General features: G+C 49.0%; 1 protein-coding gene across 2 annotated transcripts in view; it reads right to left on the bottom strand.

The window, feature by feature from the left end:
* MDGA2 (MAM domain containing glycosylphosphatidylinositol anchor 2) overlaps positions 1-15,195 on the bottom strand; it is a gene marked incomplete at both ends in the record, with an annotated part of 309,300 nt that overhangs the window by 101,853 nt on the left and 192,252 nt on the right. For both annotated transcript variants that reach the window (XM_080345156.1, XM_080345155.1), the window contains one exon: positions 164-433. In XM_080345156.1, coding sequence (XP_080201282.1) covers positions 164-433 — 270 coding nt within the window. The remainder of the gene's footprint in view (positions 1-163; positions 434-15,195) is intronic.

Raw genomic sequence — 15,195 nt, forward strand, 5'->3', positions numbered from 1 at the left:
TAAGCGCAAGGGCCAATGGCTACTTGAAACCAGCACTAATTCAACTCGTACCTTATTAGAGATTAGCAGAAATACGTTTGGAAACATAGGACTGCTACCCCGTCAGATTAGGATTCAATTAACCTTACAATGTAAAGGCCACTAGTTGGCCAGCTCGGCTTACCTCTTACAATGATGTTGGTGGACTTCTTCGCAGGATTTCCAACGTTGTTGTTGGCGATGCAGCTGTAGGTGCCAGCATCTTCTGCTGCGATGGCAGGGATGGTTAAAGTGCCGCCGTTCAGGACTGTCTTCTCGGGCAGGACGCCAGCAGACCTCACCCAGGTCAGGCTGGGGACCGGCTCCCCTCCCGTCGTCACGCACACCAGCGTGATCGCTTCTCCAGGGTTCACCACTATCGGGTCATCCACAAGAAGCTTAATTGAAGGGGATGCTGCAAAACACAAAAGGAAGAGGAAGGTGTAGCGGGGCTATGTCTGTGGTGTTGCCCAGTCCCAACCAACAAACTGGGATGAGCAAAGGCACTTCAGCTACAACGCTCTTTGCACAACTATGTGCCCTCTGAGAAGGTGCTCCCCAGCCTGATGCTCCTCCTGACACCATGTTTCTCATCCTGCACAGTCATTGAATCATAGAACAGTTTGGGTTGGAATGGACCTTCCCAGCTGTCCTGGTTTTGTTAAAAAACAAGTTTCTCTTTCAGTGAATGTGCCTGTCAGCTAAAGCTTCATATTAATTGCATTTTCCTGGAGAACCAGACACGTTTTGGTAAACCTAGCAATGGAATGCAAACTTATTGATAAGCATGGATGGACATCTCGAGAGAGGGGCGACGAGAAACAAGTGACCAAGAAACTGACCAACTGTGTATAACATCCCATTCACCTGATACTTCATATAAAATGGGAGATCACCAGGATCTCATCCCTTTTCCTTATGGCGACATTAGCAGAGGACCTTGCGAGTCGTCCCTGCGAACCGAGGCCAGTGACAGACTGAATCCAGCTCCGGTTGGCTGCAGAGTCCAGTCCAGGACTTCGGCTGCTGGCTCTGCAGTTGCTGAGACTTTCCAGATTGGTTTTGTATATTTTGTATTATTTTCTCTATTCTTACCAGTAGCATTAGTAAAACACTGTTAATTTTTCCAACTCTCTTCTCTCTGTCCTTCTTTCCCTCCCGATCGCCTGTGCTGAGTGGGAAGGGGGAGAGGGAGGGGAAAAAGGGGGAAGTAGGGGGGAGAGGAGGTTAACAATACATCTGCCAGGGTTTTATTGTCACCCCGCAATCTAAACCCTTTGACACCAGCTCCCCAGTGCCCCCCCTGCCATGACAGGGACACCTTCACCAGCTCAGGTTGCTCAGAGCCCCGTCCAGCCTGGCCTGGGATGTCTCAGGGATGGTTCAGCCACCACCTCTCTGGCCAACCTGGGCCAGGCTCTCACCACCCTCAGGGCAACAATTTCTTCCTCATGTCCAGCCTGAATCTCCCTCCTCTAGTTTAAAACCATCACCCCTTGTCCTATCACAACAGCCGCTGCTAAAAAGTCTGTCCCCATCTTTCTTATCAGCCCCTTTTAAGCACAGAAAGGCCGCAATAAGGTCTCCCCGGAGCGTCTCCTCTCCAGCTGAACACCCCAGGTCTCAGCCTCCCATGACCTCTCACCTTGCTGTCAAACTGCAGATGAGGATTTACATACGGACAACCCTGCAGCTGTGTTGGGAAGTAACATACAATGTACGGGACAGGTGCCAACACGCTGGTTTTTAAACCCTGGAAGAAAGGAATTGGTAACAATCTCCTCATTTGGCACGGAAAGCATGTTGTTCTCTTCAAGTCAGATGCTACCCTTTGAAAACCAGCCCTCTTAATCCACCTGCCTCCCCAGTGAGCTCCTTGGGACTTGGCTGCCAGCTGAGCTGATGTGTAGAGTTTGAGCTGGGTCTGCTGAATCGGGAGGAGCCGTGTCCCCAGGGACACCATCTCCTCACACTGCAGAACCCAGCACAGAGGCTTTTTTCCCTACACGGGCTGGCAGACAGTGGGACCGGGGCTCCAGCTCCCACGGACACGTGGGAGAGCTGCAGACTTGGGTCCCTATCCATAACAGAATAAGAGAAGCCCCATAAAACATCCCATGAGCAGCTGGAGGGGCTTCCCTTGGGCAGCACCACCAAAGCAGCTGAGCTACATTGCAGCACAGGCCAATGGGAAGATGATGCTCAAAAGGAAGAAAGTGGTTAAGTTTCATTCTCTCTTCTTGCCTCTTCTGTTCCATGAAATACTTGCAGAAGACGAGCACCAGAAATGCTCGGTACGAAGGGACAGGGCAGGGCAATTCATTTTGGATGCTGGGATTTAAAATCATAACCTGAGCTGTGGCATCCCCTGTTATTTGTGTTGAGGGCTCTGCCCTTGCCGAATTCAGCCTTTGCTTGAAGGCATACCCTAACCTGCATGAGCCAGTATATAAATACATATTACTAGGACAGGAAAAGCTGCAACACTAAATAAACATAGGCAGAAATGTGAAGGATTGAAAGTCTGGGCAAAGAATCCTAGAAAACCTGACAATAAAAAAAATGGAAATAAAAATGTTACACTCAAAACCGATATCACTCTCCTCATTATTACAGAGATATTCTCTTGTGTGTTCTGCTAAATATATGAATCTTATTTCAATATTAAAGGAATACACACTAATCACTAAAGGCAAATACATGAGTCAACTAGAAAACCTGAGTTTGTTCTGTTTGGTTCAGCCCAGAGGAATCAGCTTTCTCTGAACCAGAGCAAAGTCGCCTCTTCCAGCTCCTCCGCCCTGACACCCCACATATACTCCCCACGATAAATTACTGGGTTCATGTAACCAACTTAAAGGTGAAGAAACTGGCTAAAAACACAGACAGAAAACAAGTCAGCCCACTAACCGTGTCCCTTTGCTTGTGTCCCCCACCTGGTATTCTTTCATCAGTTGATGCATCCATCAGCTGATGGACCCCTGTTTTGGGATTAGAGGCATGAAACTGGGCAGTATGTCATGTTTTGTGCTTAAGAAGATTTTGCTTGGGTGAAGGTGGCAGAAACAGGGGTCCAGATACCTGCTGTGCGACCAGAGCTGAGCTCCAGACCTGCAGGGTCATGGCCAACCAAGAGGAAGCACCCAGCTGGCCCCTCTTTGTCCCTCCTGCCCTCTCCAGTTTAACCATTTTCCTGAACGACTCGGGTAAGGAACCCTCTCGGCTCCCACTGAACATCGAGTCATGAGACAGGGAGCAACGAAACCACAAATAACGCTTCGAAACTTAGAACGAAAGATGAAAGCTCCAACAACGCCAACCCAACCTGGTGCTGCTGTTTACCGCAATGGCCTCATAATCCCGCAGATGAAAGGAGGCCCTTTGCCGTCCTTCAGGCAGACAGACAGAGCAGACGATGTGATAAAATGCTGTGATACATCCTTTTCATCGCAGCATTTGAAACAGTAAGTACAGGAAAATGATGGTCTGCATACCGCAATTCCTCTTTGCTCACACCACATGTTCCCCTTAAGTACAACCTATCCCACTACACAAACACAAACAAAATCTCAGCAACACACTCAACTAGTACCGCTAGAAGCCTGATTTCAACTAAAGAACATTAAGAAATTCATAAGGGATGTTAAGGTTTCCAGCAAATGAAACTCAGTGTAGCATGTAAAGGGTCAAACACCTATTATGAATAGAATATGAATACAAGCAACAACGAGCTATTATTTTGATGGTTGTCTCTGCTTGAAACCCTATAGATAATCAGCATGATATCACAATGCACCAGTAACACAGAACCTCTTATTTTCAGCTTTATTGTGAAACTGAGGATCGAACAGGGTCTGCTGCACTGTTTGACTCATATTGTGTCATGTACACGCTGCCAAGTTCTGGCCTAGGAATGCAGAGACTGGAAGTTCCCTGGTGGACATTGTCCTTCCACTGCTGAAATACGCCCAGTCCTGCTGCCGTCCCCATGTCTGGGAGCACAACCTCCACTCCCAGTAAAACCAGCATCGACCTCTCCTCCTTCCAGCCAGGGACCACAGAATCACAGAATCCCAGAATGTCAGGGGTTGGAGGGCCCTGGAAAGCTCACCCAGTGCAATCCCCCCATGGAGCAGGAACACCCAGATGAGGTTACACAGGAAGGTGTCCAGGCGGGTTGGAATGTCTGCACAGAAGGAGACTCCACAACCCCCTGGGCAGCCTGTTCCAGGCTCTGACACCCTCACCAGGAACAAGTCTCTTCTCAAATTAAAGTGGAACCTCCTGTGTTCCAGTTTGCACCCATTGCGCCTTGTCCTGTCCCTGGTTGTCACCAGCAGAGCCTGGCTACATCCTCCTGACACTGCCCCTTTCCATATTGATCCCCAGGAATGAGTCCCCCCTCAGTGTCCTCTTGTCCAGCTCCAGAGCCCCAGCTCCCTCAGCCTTTCCTCACACGGGAGATGCTCCACTCCCTGCAGCATCTTGGTGGCTGCGCTGGACTCTCTGCAGCAGTTCCCTGTCCTGCTGGAACTGAGGGGCCACAACTGGACACAAGATTCCAGGTGTGGTCTCCCCAGGGCAGAGCAGAGGGGCAGGAGAACCTCTCTGACCTACTGACCACCCCCTTCTAACCCATCCCAGGTACCATTGGCTTCCTGGCCACAAGGGCACAAGGATGGGGAAAGATGGTCATCAACACCCAACTGCTCATGGGCCAAACACGAGCAGGTGACCCATGGTTTCTCATCATGGCTCTGGTTATTTCAGAAATTAAAGGGAGAGGGCAAAAGCAGCAGGGAGAGTCAGCCGGGGAATGAAGGAGGCAAATGGTGAAAATCCCAAAAGCTCGGTAACTGCAGCAATGCCCACGTACACCATGGGGTGGCAGAAAGCTCAAAGTTGGAGGGTGCTTGTGTTCACTTCTCTACATCTGCCCAGACTTAGATGTGGAAACACACAGGGCTAAATCACAAGTTTAGTCACCTGCTGGAAGACCTGTATTAATTGCCTTGGGTTAATTAACAGCATACAGTGATTCTGCAGGTCTGCTTTCCCAGCCAGCTTCCCTGTTTGACTCCATCCGGAAAGGCTTTTCCCCCTAAACCGGAGGAACACTCTACCTGCTCCCCACAGGCTGCTGCAGCAGTGCAGCTGCAAACAGCTGCTTCTCAACGCAGAGTGGGACCACAAAGCACAGACAGGAGTAACAAAGGTATATGGATTTGAGAAAATGTCACAATTGGCTTTAGGGATTACATGGGAATGCAGTGGTAGTCAGTGGTGTGGAGTCCAGTTGAGGCCAGTATCCAGTGCAGTGCCTCAGGGGCAGTGCTGGGGCCGTATTATTCAATATATTCATCAATGATTTGGACAAGGGAATAGAGTGACTATCAGCAAGTTTGCTGGTGACACCGAGCTGGGAGGAGTGGTGACACTGGAAGCTGTGCTGCCATCAGAGACCTGGACAGGCTGGAGAGTTGGGCGGGGAATAACCTGATGGAATTTAACAAGGGCAAGTGTAGAGTCTTGAATCTGGGCAGGAACAACCCCAGGTTCCAGTATAAGTTGGGGAATGACCTATTAGAGAGCAGTGTAGGGGAAAGGGAGCTGGGGGTCCTGGGGACAGCAGGGTGACCATGAGCCAGCACTGGGCCCTTGTGGCCAGGAAGCCAATGGGACCTGGGGTGGGTTAGAAGGGGGTGGTCAGTAGGTCAGAGAGGTTCTCCTGCCCCTCTGCTCTGCCCTGGGGAGACCACACCTGGAATCTTGTGTCCAGCTGTGGCCCCTCAGTTCCAGCAGGACAGGGAACTGCTGCAGAGAGTCCAGCGCAGCCACCAAGATGCTGCAGGGAGTGGAGCATCTCCCGTGTGAGGAAAGGCTGAGGGAGCTGGGGCTCTTTAGTTTGGAGAAGAGGAGACTGAGGGGGGACCTTATTAATGTTTATAAATATATAGAGGGTGAGTGTGAAGAGGATGGAGCCAGGCTCTTCTCGGTGGCAAACAATGATAAGACAAGGGGTAATGGGGTCAAGCTGGAACACAAGAGGTTCCACTTTAATTTGACAAGAAACTTCTTCCTGGTGAGGGTGTCAGAGCCTGGCCCAGGCTGCCCAGGGGGTTGTGGAGTCTCCTTCTGTGCAAACATTCCAACCCGCCTGGACACCTTCCTGTGTAACCTCAGCTGGGTGTTCCTGCTCCATGGGGGGATTGCACTGGATGAGCTTTCCAGGTCCCTTCCAATCCCAAAAATACTGTGATACTGTGAACAACAAAATTCCGTATAGCAGTAGGGACAGTGCTGGGCTGGGTTGCTCAGGGGTGCTGTACAATCTCTCTCTCTCCCAGATTTTCTGAGCAATCATCTGTTAGACACCACGTTTAGGAGCAGCTCTCGTCAGAGCTGGGGAAGCAGAGCTCGCTATCGTGTGAGATCGCTCCCTGTTGGAGTGTCAGTGACAGCAGGAGGTCCTGCCAACCTCCAATTGCTCTTATCTACCCCGAGCTATCTTCTGGGCAGAGCCTTCCCTGCACCACCCATTCCTCCCTGCTGGCTGCAGACAGAGCCCAAGGATCAGTTTAATCCGGACAGGTAAGCCTCAGATGGTGGAAGATGGGTGACATCAATCCCACCTTTAGGATCAGGATCTACAAATGCCTCAGGAGCCTACAGATGGGAATGGGCAGAAACAGTTGTTCTTAACAACGTCCCTGTGCTAACCTCCCATTGATCCCAGTGTTCTGCAAATCCTCTTAGACCCCGGCACCTTCAGAAAACTGAAATTTTGGCCTAATCCCCCTCTAAAATGGATTTGTTGTCTCTATTTATTTGCAAACTTTGGGGCTAATCATTATATACAGCATGAATCTCAAACGTGTAATTCATTTTCTCGTGGGGCAGCATGATTAAAAAAATGGGGCAGGCATTTATAAAGATGACAAGATGATCCCGAGCAATTATAATAGCTGATGACTATACCAAAATATTGTTGAAGGATGAATTAAACTCGTGCTTCAGGGCATAAAATGGTATATTTTTCTGGACTGGGAGGGTAGACTATCATATATCTGTCTACTGCAGCTTCTCTATGCATCTTCTGAAACGTCTCTTATGGGCTCCTGTTAAGGACAAACATGAGACCTGATTCAAAAGGACAATGTATGCGCTAATACATTCTTTGCATTTGTAAAGCATCTAACGTGATTGAGCTCCAACCAGGAGACCCACTATTAAGCCCCAGCTCAAGCTGTGATATTTGTTTAGATAGAAGGAAATCATGTAATTGAGTCAGAAGGAAGAGGAGATAAAGACTTCTCCCACGGATCTGACTCTTACTAAATCACACTTGTAAAAACGAGTACATGCGCTTGCGTATTCCTGCTACGAGTCCGAAATGCGCTGGGTTTGCCGTTCCTATGTACACTGTTCCTATGTACACCGTTCCTATGTACACTGTTCCTATGTACACCGTTCCTATGTACACCGTTCCTATGCTTCAGCCCCCACGGTGCCAGTGGTTTTACCCAATGGCATCCGCACCAACCAGGGGAGCAGGAAGACAAACGTGAGGCTCAAGAAACCACTTGCATCCTTACAAACAAGCTTCCACACGGTCCCAACCGAGGGCATTTGCAAAGCCATGCATTGCAGTGACAGTAAGGCAGCAATTCACGCCTCCAACCTTGATTCTGTTTAATAAAATGTGTTTTCGCCGAGGCTGGCGGCCACGTGTACACAGGGCTCTTCTCCCATGGAGGACGCTGTGCAACTCAAGCGCTTCAGAGCCCGCAGCGCTCAGCAGGGGGACGTGCAACCAAAAGACAAGTTGGGCGACTGCACCAGCCCAGAAGTTCCCTCTGCTGAACAGCTGCCTCCTGGCACAAGGATGAGCCCCTCGGCTTCTGCTTACCTCTTGCAGATCCCACAAAACCCCATCGAAAGGTAGGGATGTATTTCACTCTTTTCCACTGCTATGTTCTTCTGGATTTAGTTTAATCTTGCATTGTCATTGTCTTCCTTCCTATTCATCTCCTCTCCAAACTAACCTGAATTTTTTCGTTTCCTCCCCCATAGCCCCAGCGTTCCATCTGTTCACATTACAAACCCCCGGGTCACGGAGACACGCTGGCACAGATGGGCACACACAGACACAGGACCGACCTCCTCAGTTTCATGTAGAGTTGAAGAGTGGTGGATTTTGGAGTTGTAAGCATTGATCAGTACCGATTTGGAAAGCTGAGCATCAGAACCAACACAACTGTGCAATAAAACTGACAGACACACAGGAGGTGCTCACCTAGGCCATCTTATACATTTATACAGAGTTCCTAATGCACCCAGAACGTCCCTGCCAAAGGGAGACCATACTAAACAAAGTGTATTGTGACCCTCATAGCCACTTCCAAAGCTTCACCCTGGCTCAGGTCTGGCTTAGGTGACCACCCGCCACCAGGATTGAGATGAACGCTGGGACATCCAGTTGGACAAGCAAAGCATCTCCCAGCCTGAATTTCCACCCTGGCACCAGCAGAGACCCAGCCTGGCAACCTGCCCAGCGGACACTTTCTTTCGACTCTTTGATAGGAATGTTAAAATTAATTATCAAACGATAGCAAGCTTTGGTAAATATCTCCACGGGTGAGCGCACGGAACAAGCTTTCCAAATATCCCGTTTGGACATGGCAATGGGCACGGCCAAGTGTTCAAAAGTGCTCTGCATCTTTTCTGCCCTTTCGAAGTCGGGGTTGCTGAGCACCAGCCCCACTTTGCCGAGCGGTGGGTGGTTTGGCGGGGGACAAAGGCGGCCACAGCGCCGCGGCGAGCTCAGCCCGCGGGAACAAGGCGCTCCTCACGCCCAGCCAAACCGCGCGGGCCCCGTTCACGTTGCAGCTGCATCCTCGGTAAAGCCACTTCAACTCACAGGCTTGCGCGGGCAAGTTTCGCTCGCACGTGCGGTGCGTTCCACGGACTGCGGAGCCGGCTGTGAACTCAGCAGCGCGGGTGACAAAGTGCGACGGGAAGCACACGGGGCCACAACACATAGCCATGTAACTATGGAGAGTTTAGATCAAAATTGCATCAATTTTATCTCTTTTTTACCTACCATTAACATGTGTGCACAAGACAAGTGAGGCACCGATGACAGAGGCGGAGATTAATTATAAAACGTGGCTCCAACACACACCAGCCCTCACAGAGCAGTAACGCAGCGTGCAACGCTCACCGGTTTTGATCAGTGACTGGGGCAACAGCTTCTCAGATCACTAAGTCATCATTAACACCCTAAGATACACCCTTACCAATGCCACTTTACCAAGCACCTTTGACCTAAGAGCCCAGCTCTACAAGAAGATGCTTCCAGTTGAAGCGGAGCTGCCACGGCACCATGGGCAGAGACTGGAAACGTCTTCTAATCAATGGCCCGATCCTGAGCTCTGCTGAGCGGTGAGGAAGCAAAGTGCTGGTGCCTGGGATGAGTATCTGAGACAGGTACTATACTACACTGGGAGGAAGAAGATATCTGTCATCAATAGCAAATGGGAAAAAATCTGGCACCAGTGGACGTTACAATTACAGTGAGATAAATATATGTATTTAGAGTGGGTATATGGATTTGAGAAAATGTCACAATTGGCTTTAGGGATTACTGGGAATGCAAAGGAAAACTAATACTTTAATAGCAATATCAAAGCAGAGGCAGAAAGTCGTGTCCTTGACAACTGACTCATCTACGATGAATAAAAATGAAAAGACATTATTTCCTCCAGTTTTGTGAATTATTTCATATGCAGAACTGAAGTAATAGAACGTAATTGAATTATACTTTCATATATACTTGTGTGTATGCATCTGTTTAATTTACAGCCACAATTTCTTGCAGGAATACAATGCATATACTCCTAACTATACACATTATGAATAGTCCCTTTCAAGTCAGAGCAGAAAGAGAGGACATTTGAGGTCCCTGCTGGGCTGGGAGCACCATTTCTGTACTTATTTACTCAGTCAAGTTCAAAAAAGAATAGATGATAATTCCCAGCTGAAGTCCAGATTTTAAATTACAGGGTAAAAATACCCTTTTCATTGACCACACTACCACACTATGCTGTAATACGGTAGGTCCTTTCTTCCCATCAATAGTCCTTAAAAAAACCCAACCAACAGCACCCTAAAAAACATCTCCAATCAAAAATGAAACAAAAATACACCCCAAAACTGAACACCAATGGAAATAATTTTTATATACCCACCCTTTTCTGCTTTACCCAGAGAGGTGGTGGCTGAACCATCCCTGGAGACATCCCAGGCCAGGCTGGACGGGGCTCTGAGCAACCTGAGCTGGTGCAGATGTCCCTGCTCATGGCAGGGGGGGCACTGGGGAGCTGGGAAGGTCCTTCAACCCAAACAGTTGTAACTCTACCCTCTCTGTTGCTACTGAGACAGCCGTACCCTTCTGACTGCTGACAGCCCTACCCATTGGTTGAGGTTGGAGGCGTCTCTGGAGGTCCGTACCACAGGTTGCCCAGGGTTGTGTCCAGATGGCTTTTGACTTTCTCTGCAGATGCAGCCTCCACAGCTCCCTGGGCAGCCTGTGCCAGCGCTCCATCACCCTCACTGCAAACGTACTTTTATAGTCACTGTCAAGTAGCGACCAGATCTGTAGAGCTCTGAACTTCAGTGGCATCTTGTCCAGGTGCTGCACGCAATCCATGGGCAAGAGTAGCAAAATACTCCTGCTCTAATGACTTCCAGTTCTAGAAAACTTCATGTTTAGACACAGCAACATTTACTACCCACCTCAACCTTTGTTTTACTTGCTCTTTTCGCCATTTCCACTGCCTTTAAAATACCAGCACTCCCAGAGGCAGAAGATACAAAGTTCTCAAATCCCGGTTCTTCCAGGCACATATGCTTTTTTTGACTTAATACATACAATTAGAGACGTGACACATTCCCGAACCACCCTTCAGTATTGCAAGTGGTTTAGGGTTTACTCTGACACATATGGGGTGGATTCTCTTGCAAAAGCCCCCAGAGCTGCTGTAGCCCCAAGGGGTGGTTCGTTCCCCCCATGACTGCCAGAGCCGCCCCTTAGTCTGCGAGTCTTAAGCTCAGCCTGGGGGTGCATGTGTCCCCCATGTATCAGCAATCATTGCTCAATCTGAATGTGCTACCTGCTCAGAGATAAAACACAACCAACCAACCAACCAACCAACACCAACCAACCCCCATCAAACCAACAACTTCCATTCTTCAGTTTCTGCCGGGCTTGCCACCACAATAAAGAGCCTTAACAGTTGAATAAAGTACAAGCTCGTTTTGTCCAGGCACACTACCAAAACGGGAAAATTACGACATTGCAGGGGAAGCAGAGAGGGGACTTACAGGAAAGAAATGAAGCAAATAATTAGATTATATTTAACCAGGCCCATTTTCAGTACACCTCGGTGTTTCTATGCTCACGTATGTGCAAGTGAGCTGGCCTGGAGCGCCAGGCAGGTAACCCTGCGCTCCCCCTCTATCCTCAACAGCCTTTGCTTTCCTCCTCCAAGCTGTTAGTTGTTTTTTTCCTGAAATCGTCAGTTTTTCAGGCAGCGGGGACGCAGCTCCGATGACTCATCTCTCTATTCCCGGTTTGCCCGGCTGCTTTCACCCCGCAGCAGCCGCGCTTTGCTGAGCCGTGCTTTGCTGAGCCGCGCTCTGCTGAGCCGCGCTCTGCTCGCGCTGCCGTTCACGCACAGCTGTGGCATTGATGGCTGTGCCGGGGAGGGAGGGAGGCGGGTACGTTTGCTATTCAGAGCACTTCCTCGGTGGTTACGCTCTGGAGACAACTACAATAGCTCCCAGCTCCCACACTGTAGCAACTATTCATCCTGTGGACGTTTTATCAAGAGGGTATGAAGGGAAGGCAGGATCCTCCCTTGAGCGGCAGAGCAGCGCTCAATCAGCTTAACCCCATCGTCAAACCCTCCCCTTCGTCACTATATTTAGATGCAGGGTTGTACACGTAGGCTTAAATTCATCCCGGCTAAATTCAACCATCCGAAAGTCAGGCAGGCAATCCGAGTTCATGTGTCTCGATGAGATACCAGCACCCCCAAAGCACAATTCCTGCTCTCCAGAAATAGATGGGATGAATTGCTCTTTGGGGTTCAGTACTCCCTGAGCAGCCAGAGCACTACAGACATCTCGGCTTCCAGACTGCTCTTGAGGTGAGAAAAACCCCATCTCACAACAGCAACAATCACCCATGCCATTAGTAGATTGGGAATGACTGGCTAATGAGGAGAAAGGCCCCTCAGGGTTGCAGGCAGCGATCTGGACACAGAGCAAATATTGTCCATGTGTGCTCGCTAAAAGGGAGTTCTCATGCACGGATGCATAAACAAGAACTTTGTTGGGAAATGTATGGAACAGGCCCTGTGTTGAACCCCACGGTTACGGTGCTGCGTGTGCTGGAGTGCTTTGCATGTCCTGAACTTCACCGAGGAGATGGGCAGAGGAGATCAACAGGAACAGTGTGAGGCAGAGATGATGGGACTCATAGACAAAGAATAAGGAGCCAGCTTCATCATCCAACAGAAGAGATGGGACAAGAAAACCATCTTCACGTATACAAAATGTTATAGAATCAGAGAATCATTTTGGTTGGAAGAGACCATCAAGATCATGGAGTCCAACCATAACCCACCTCAGCACTGCCCCATGTCCTGAGAACCTCATGTCCGTCTGTCCAGCCCTCCAGGGCTGGTGACTCCAGCACTGCCCTGGGCAGCCTGTTCCAATGCCCCACAGCCCTTTGGGGAACAAATTGTTCCCACATCCAACCTCAACCTCCCCTGGCGCAACTTGAGGCCGTTTCCTCTGCTCCTGGCGCTTGTTCCTGGGGAGCAGTTGTTCAGTGCAGGATCACACCTTGTTGTCACACACCCTGACAATGCCAGGGGATGCTAAAAGAAATACTTCTTGTCAAAAGGAGATCATTCTCTTTACCCTGTATTATCTGAATGAAAGGAAACAAAGCGAGTTCATCGTGACAGACGACTGCTTAATGAAGAGATTAGAAGTGAATTAAGCCTTTTCCAATTTGCTTCCCCACCACACGCGCCAGACAGAACACCAGCTTCAGCTGTGATCTGAATGAGCTATGTCATACAGCTAAAATACCACATATTGAAATACTCATCTTTCTTGGTAAAAGTTACTGTTGTGGATTAGTTCTATATTGGAGGCTGCCAAAAATTGGCCTCAATATTATGTATCAATGATCACCTGCACTAAGCAGCCTGAACCAGCTGCTAATATGCAAATTAATATTCATTTTCAAATTAATCTGTGCCACCAAAAATGTTCTGTAGATCAAGGTAAAGGTTCTACTTGCTTTTACTCAGTCATATTAGAAGAAATATCAGAAGCAGCCCTGAATTTCAGTGGTTTTCTTGGTTAACATGATTCCTTTTCTCTGAGACTTTGAAACAATGAATGCACTTCAAAGGATCTGTTCATGTTATTGTTAGATCCGGGCATTTAGGTGACTCAGAGCTGGCTATATCTGAAGTTACCTTTCCCAGCTCAGGAGATTAATTAGTGAGTCACATGCAAACTGGTGGCAGATTTAATATCCCTTGTCAATAACTCCTATTTGACACAGAGCAGAATTACGCTTGGAATAACACAGCTCCTGTGTTTCTAAAGGAGACCGTACCTGCTCCTGCTGAGCACCTTCAAAAGCAGCACCTCCTGCGCAGTGTGTGGTCCAGGCTAAGGCAGGGCCATCGCTCTTTAAGCCGTACTTCAGTTCTTACACAGACGACGACTTCCATGACACCGTTTTGCCTTTTAGTCTGCTTGCTTGAACCACAGAAGCTGCTTCACCTTTTCTCCAGCCTGCCAAGACCCCTCTTTTGGCCCTTCATAATTATTTTGTACATTATGGTTCCCAGTTTGGATCTCCGAGGGATGACGTGAGCAAATGACCGCCAGTTGGACATCACGCTGCTCTTCAAGCTCAAAGTCCAGACAATTTTCTACTAATCATTCACATCTCATAGATCTGGATATGAGGACGCTGGGAGGTCATATCGAAGGTCTTATTAAAGACAAGGCAAGAGGATGAGAAGATATAAGAGAGAAATCAAGGTAGTGATTCCAAAACACTCATAAGTGAGAAGAGGGGATGTGAAAGGTGTTTGAGACTCACTCCTATGAGATTACACACAGAATCACAGAGCAGTTGGGGTTGAAGGGAGCTCTGGAGATCCCCCAGTGCAACCCTCTGCTCACGCAGGGTCACAGAGCAGATCACACAGGTGGGTCCAGGGGGTTTGAATGTCTCAGAGCAGGAGACTCCACACCCGCTCTGGGCAGCCTGGGCCAGGCTCTGGCACCTCCCAGCAAACAAGTTCCTGCTCATGTTCACATGGACCCTCCTGTGTTTCAGTCTGTGCCCGTTGCCCCTCACCCTGGCACTGGGCACCACTGAACAGAGTCTGGTCCATCCTCTGACATCCACCCTGAGATATTGATCATATTGATCAGACCCCTCTCAGCTTCTCTTTTCCAGCTGAACAGCCCCAGCTCCCCCAGTGTCTCCTCATCACAAAGATGCTCTAGACCCATCAGCATCTTTGTGTCCGTCCCATGGACTCCCCCCAGTAATTCCTTGTCCTTCTTGGTCTGGGCAGCCCCAAACTGGACCCGACCTGTAACACTGCGCCCTCCTGCCAGCTCTGACTTCTGTGCCTCTTGCCGTTTCAAACTGCAAGAACTGTTTGGAGGAAAAAACTTCACTGATTTCAGGAATACAAATACACTAAGAGGGTGAAAAACTTGAATGGGGAAAAGACGTGTGAGTGCCCTGCCAGGCACTGGGCTGAGATGGGACCGCAGCAAGAAAAGCCCAATGGGGAGAACAGGACCCAGAACTGGACCAATTTCATTTCTTTTTGGGTAGAGCATGGATGTAGTAGAGCAACAGAAATAAGAAATATAGACAGAAAGTGTGGAGGTCATGATACAGTGTGACACCCTCACAGCTGCTCCTCTTCCCAGAGCCTGGATCCAAGCTGCTCCTCTTCGTCAGAATAATCCCGAGATTTTGTTGCACAGCAGCTGCGTTTGCTTTTACAACTCCTGCTTGCATCAACTTGTCCAAATTAACTTCTACGTGCCGATTTT

The sequence above is a fragment of the Nesoenas mayeri genome (genome assembly GCF_963082525.1).
Source record: "Nesoenas mayeri genome assembly, chromosome: 5".
NCBI lineage: Eukaryota > Metazoa > Chordata > Aves > Columbiformes > Columbidae > Nesoenas > Nesoenas mayeri.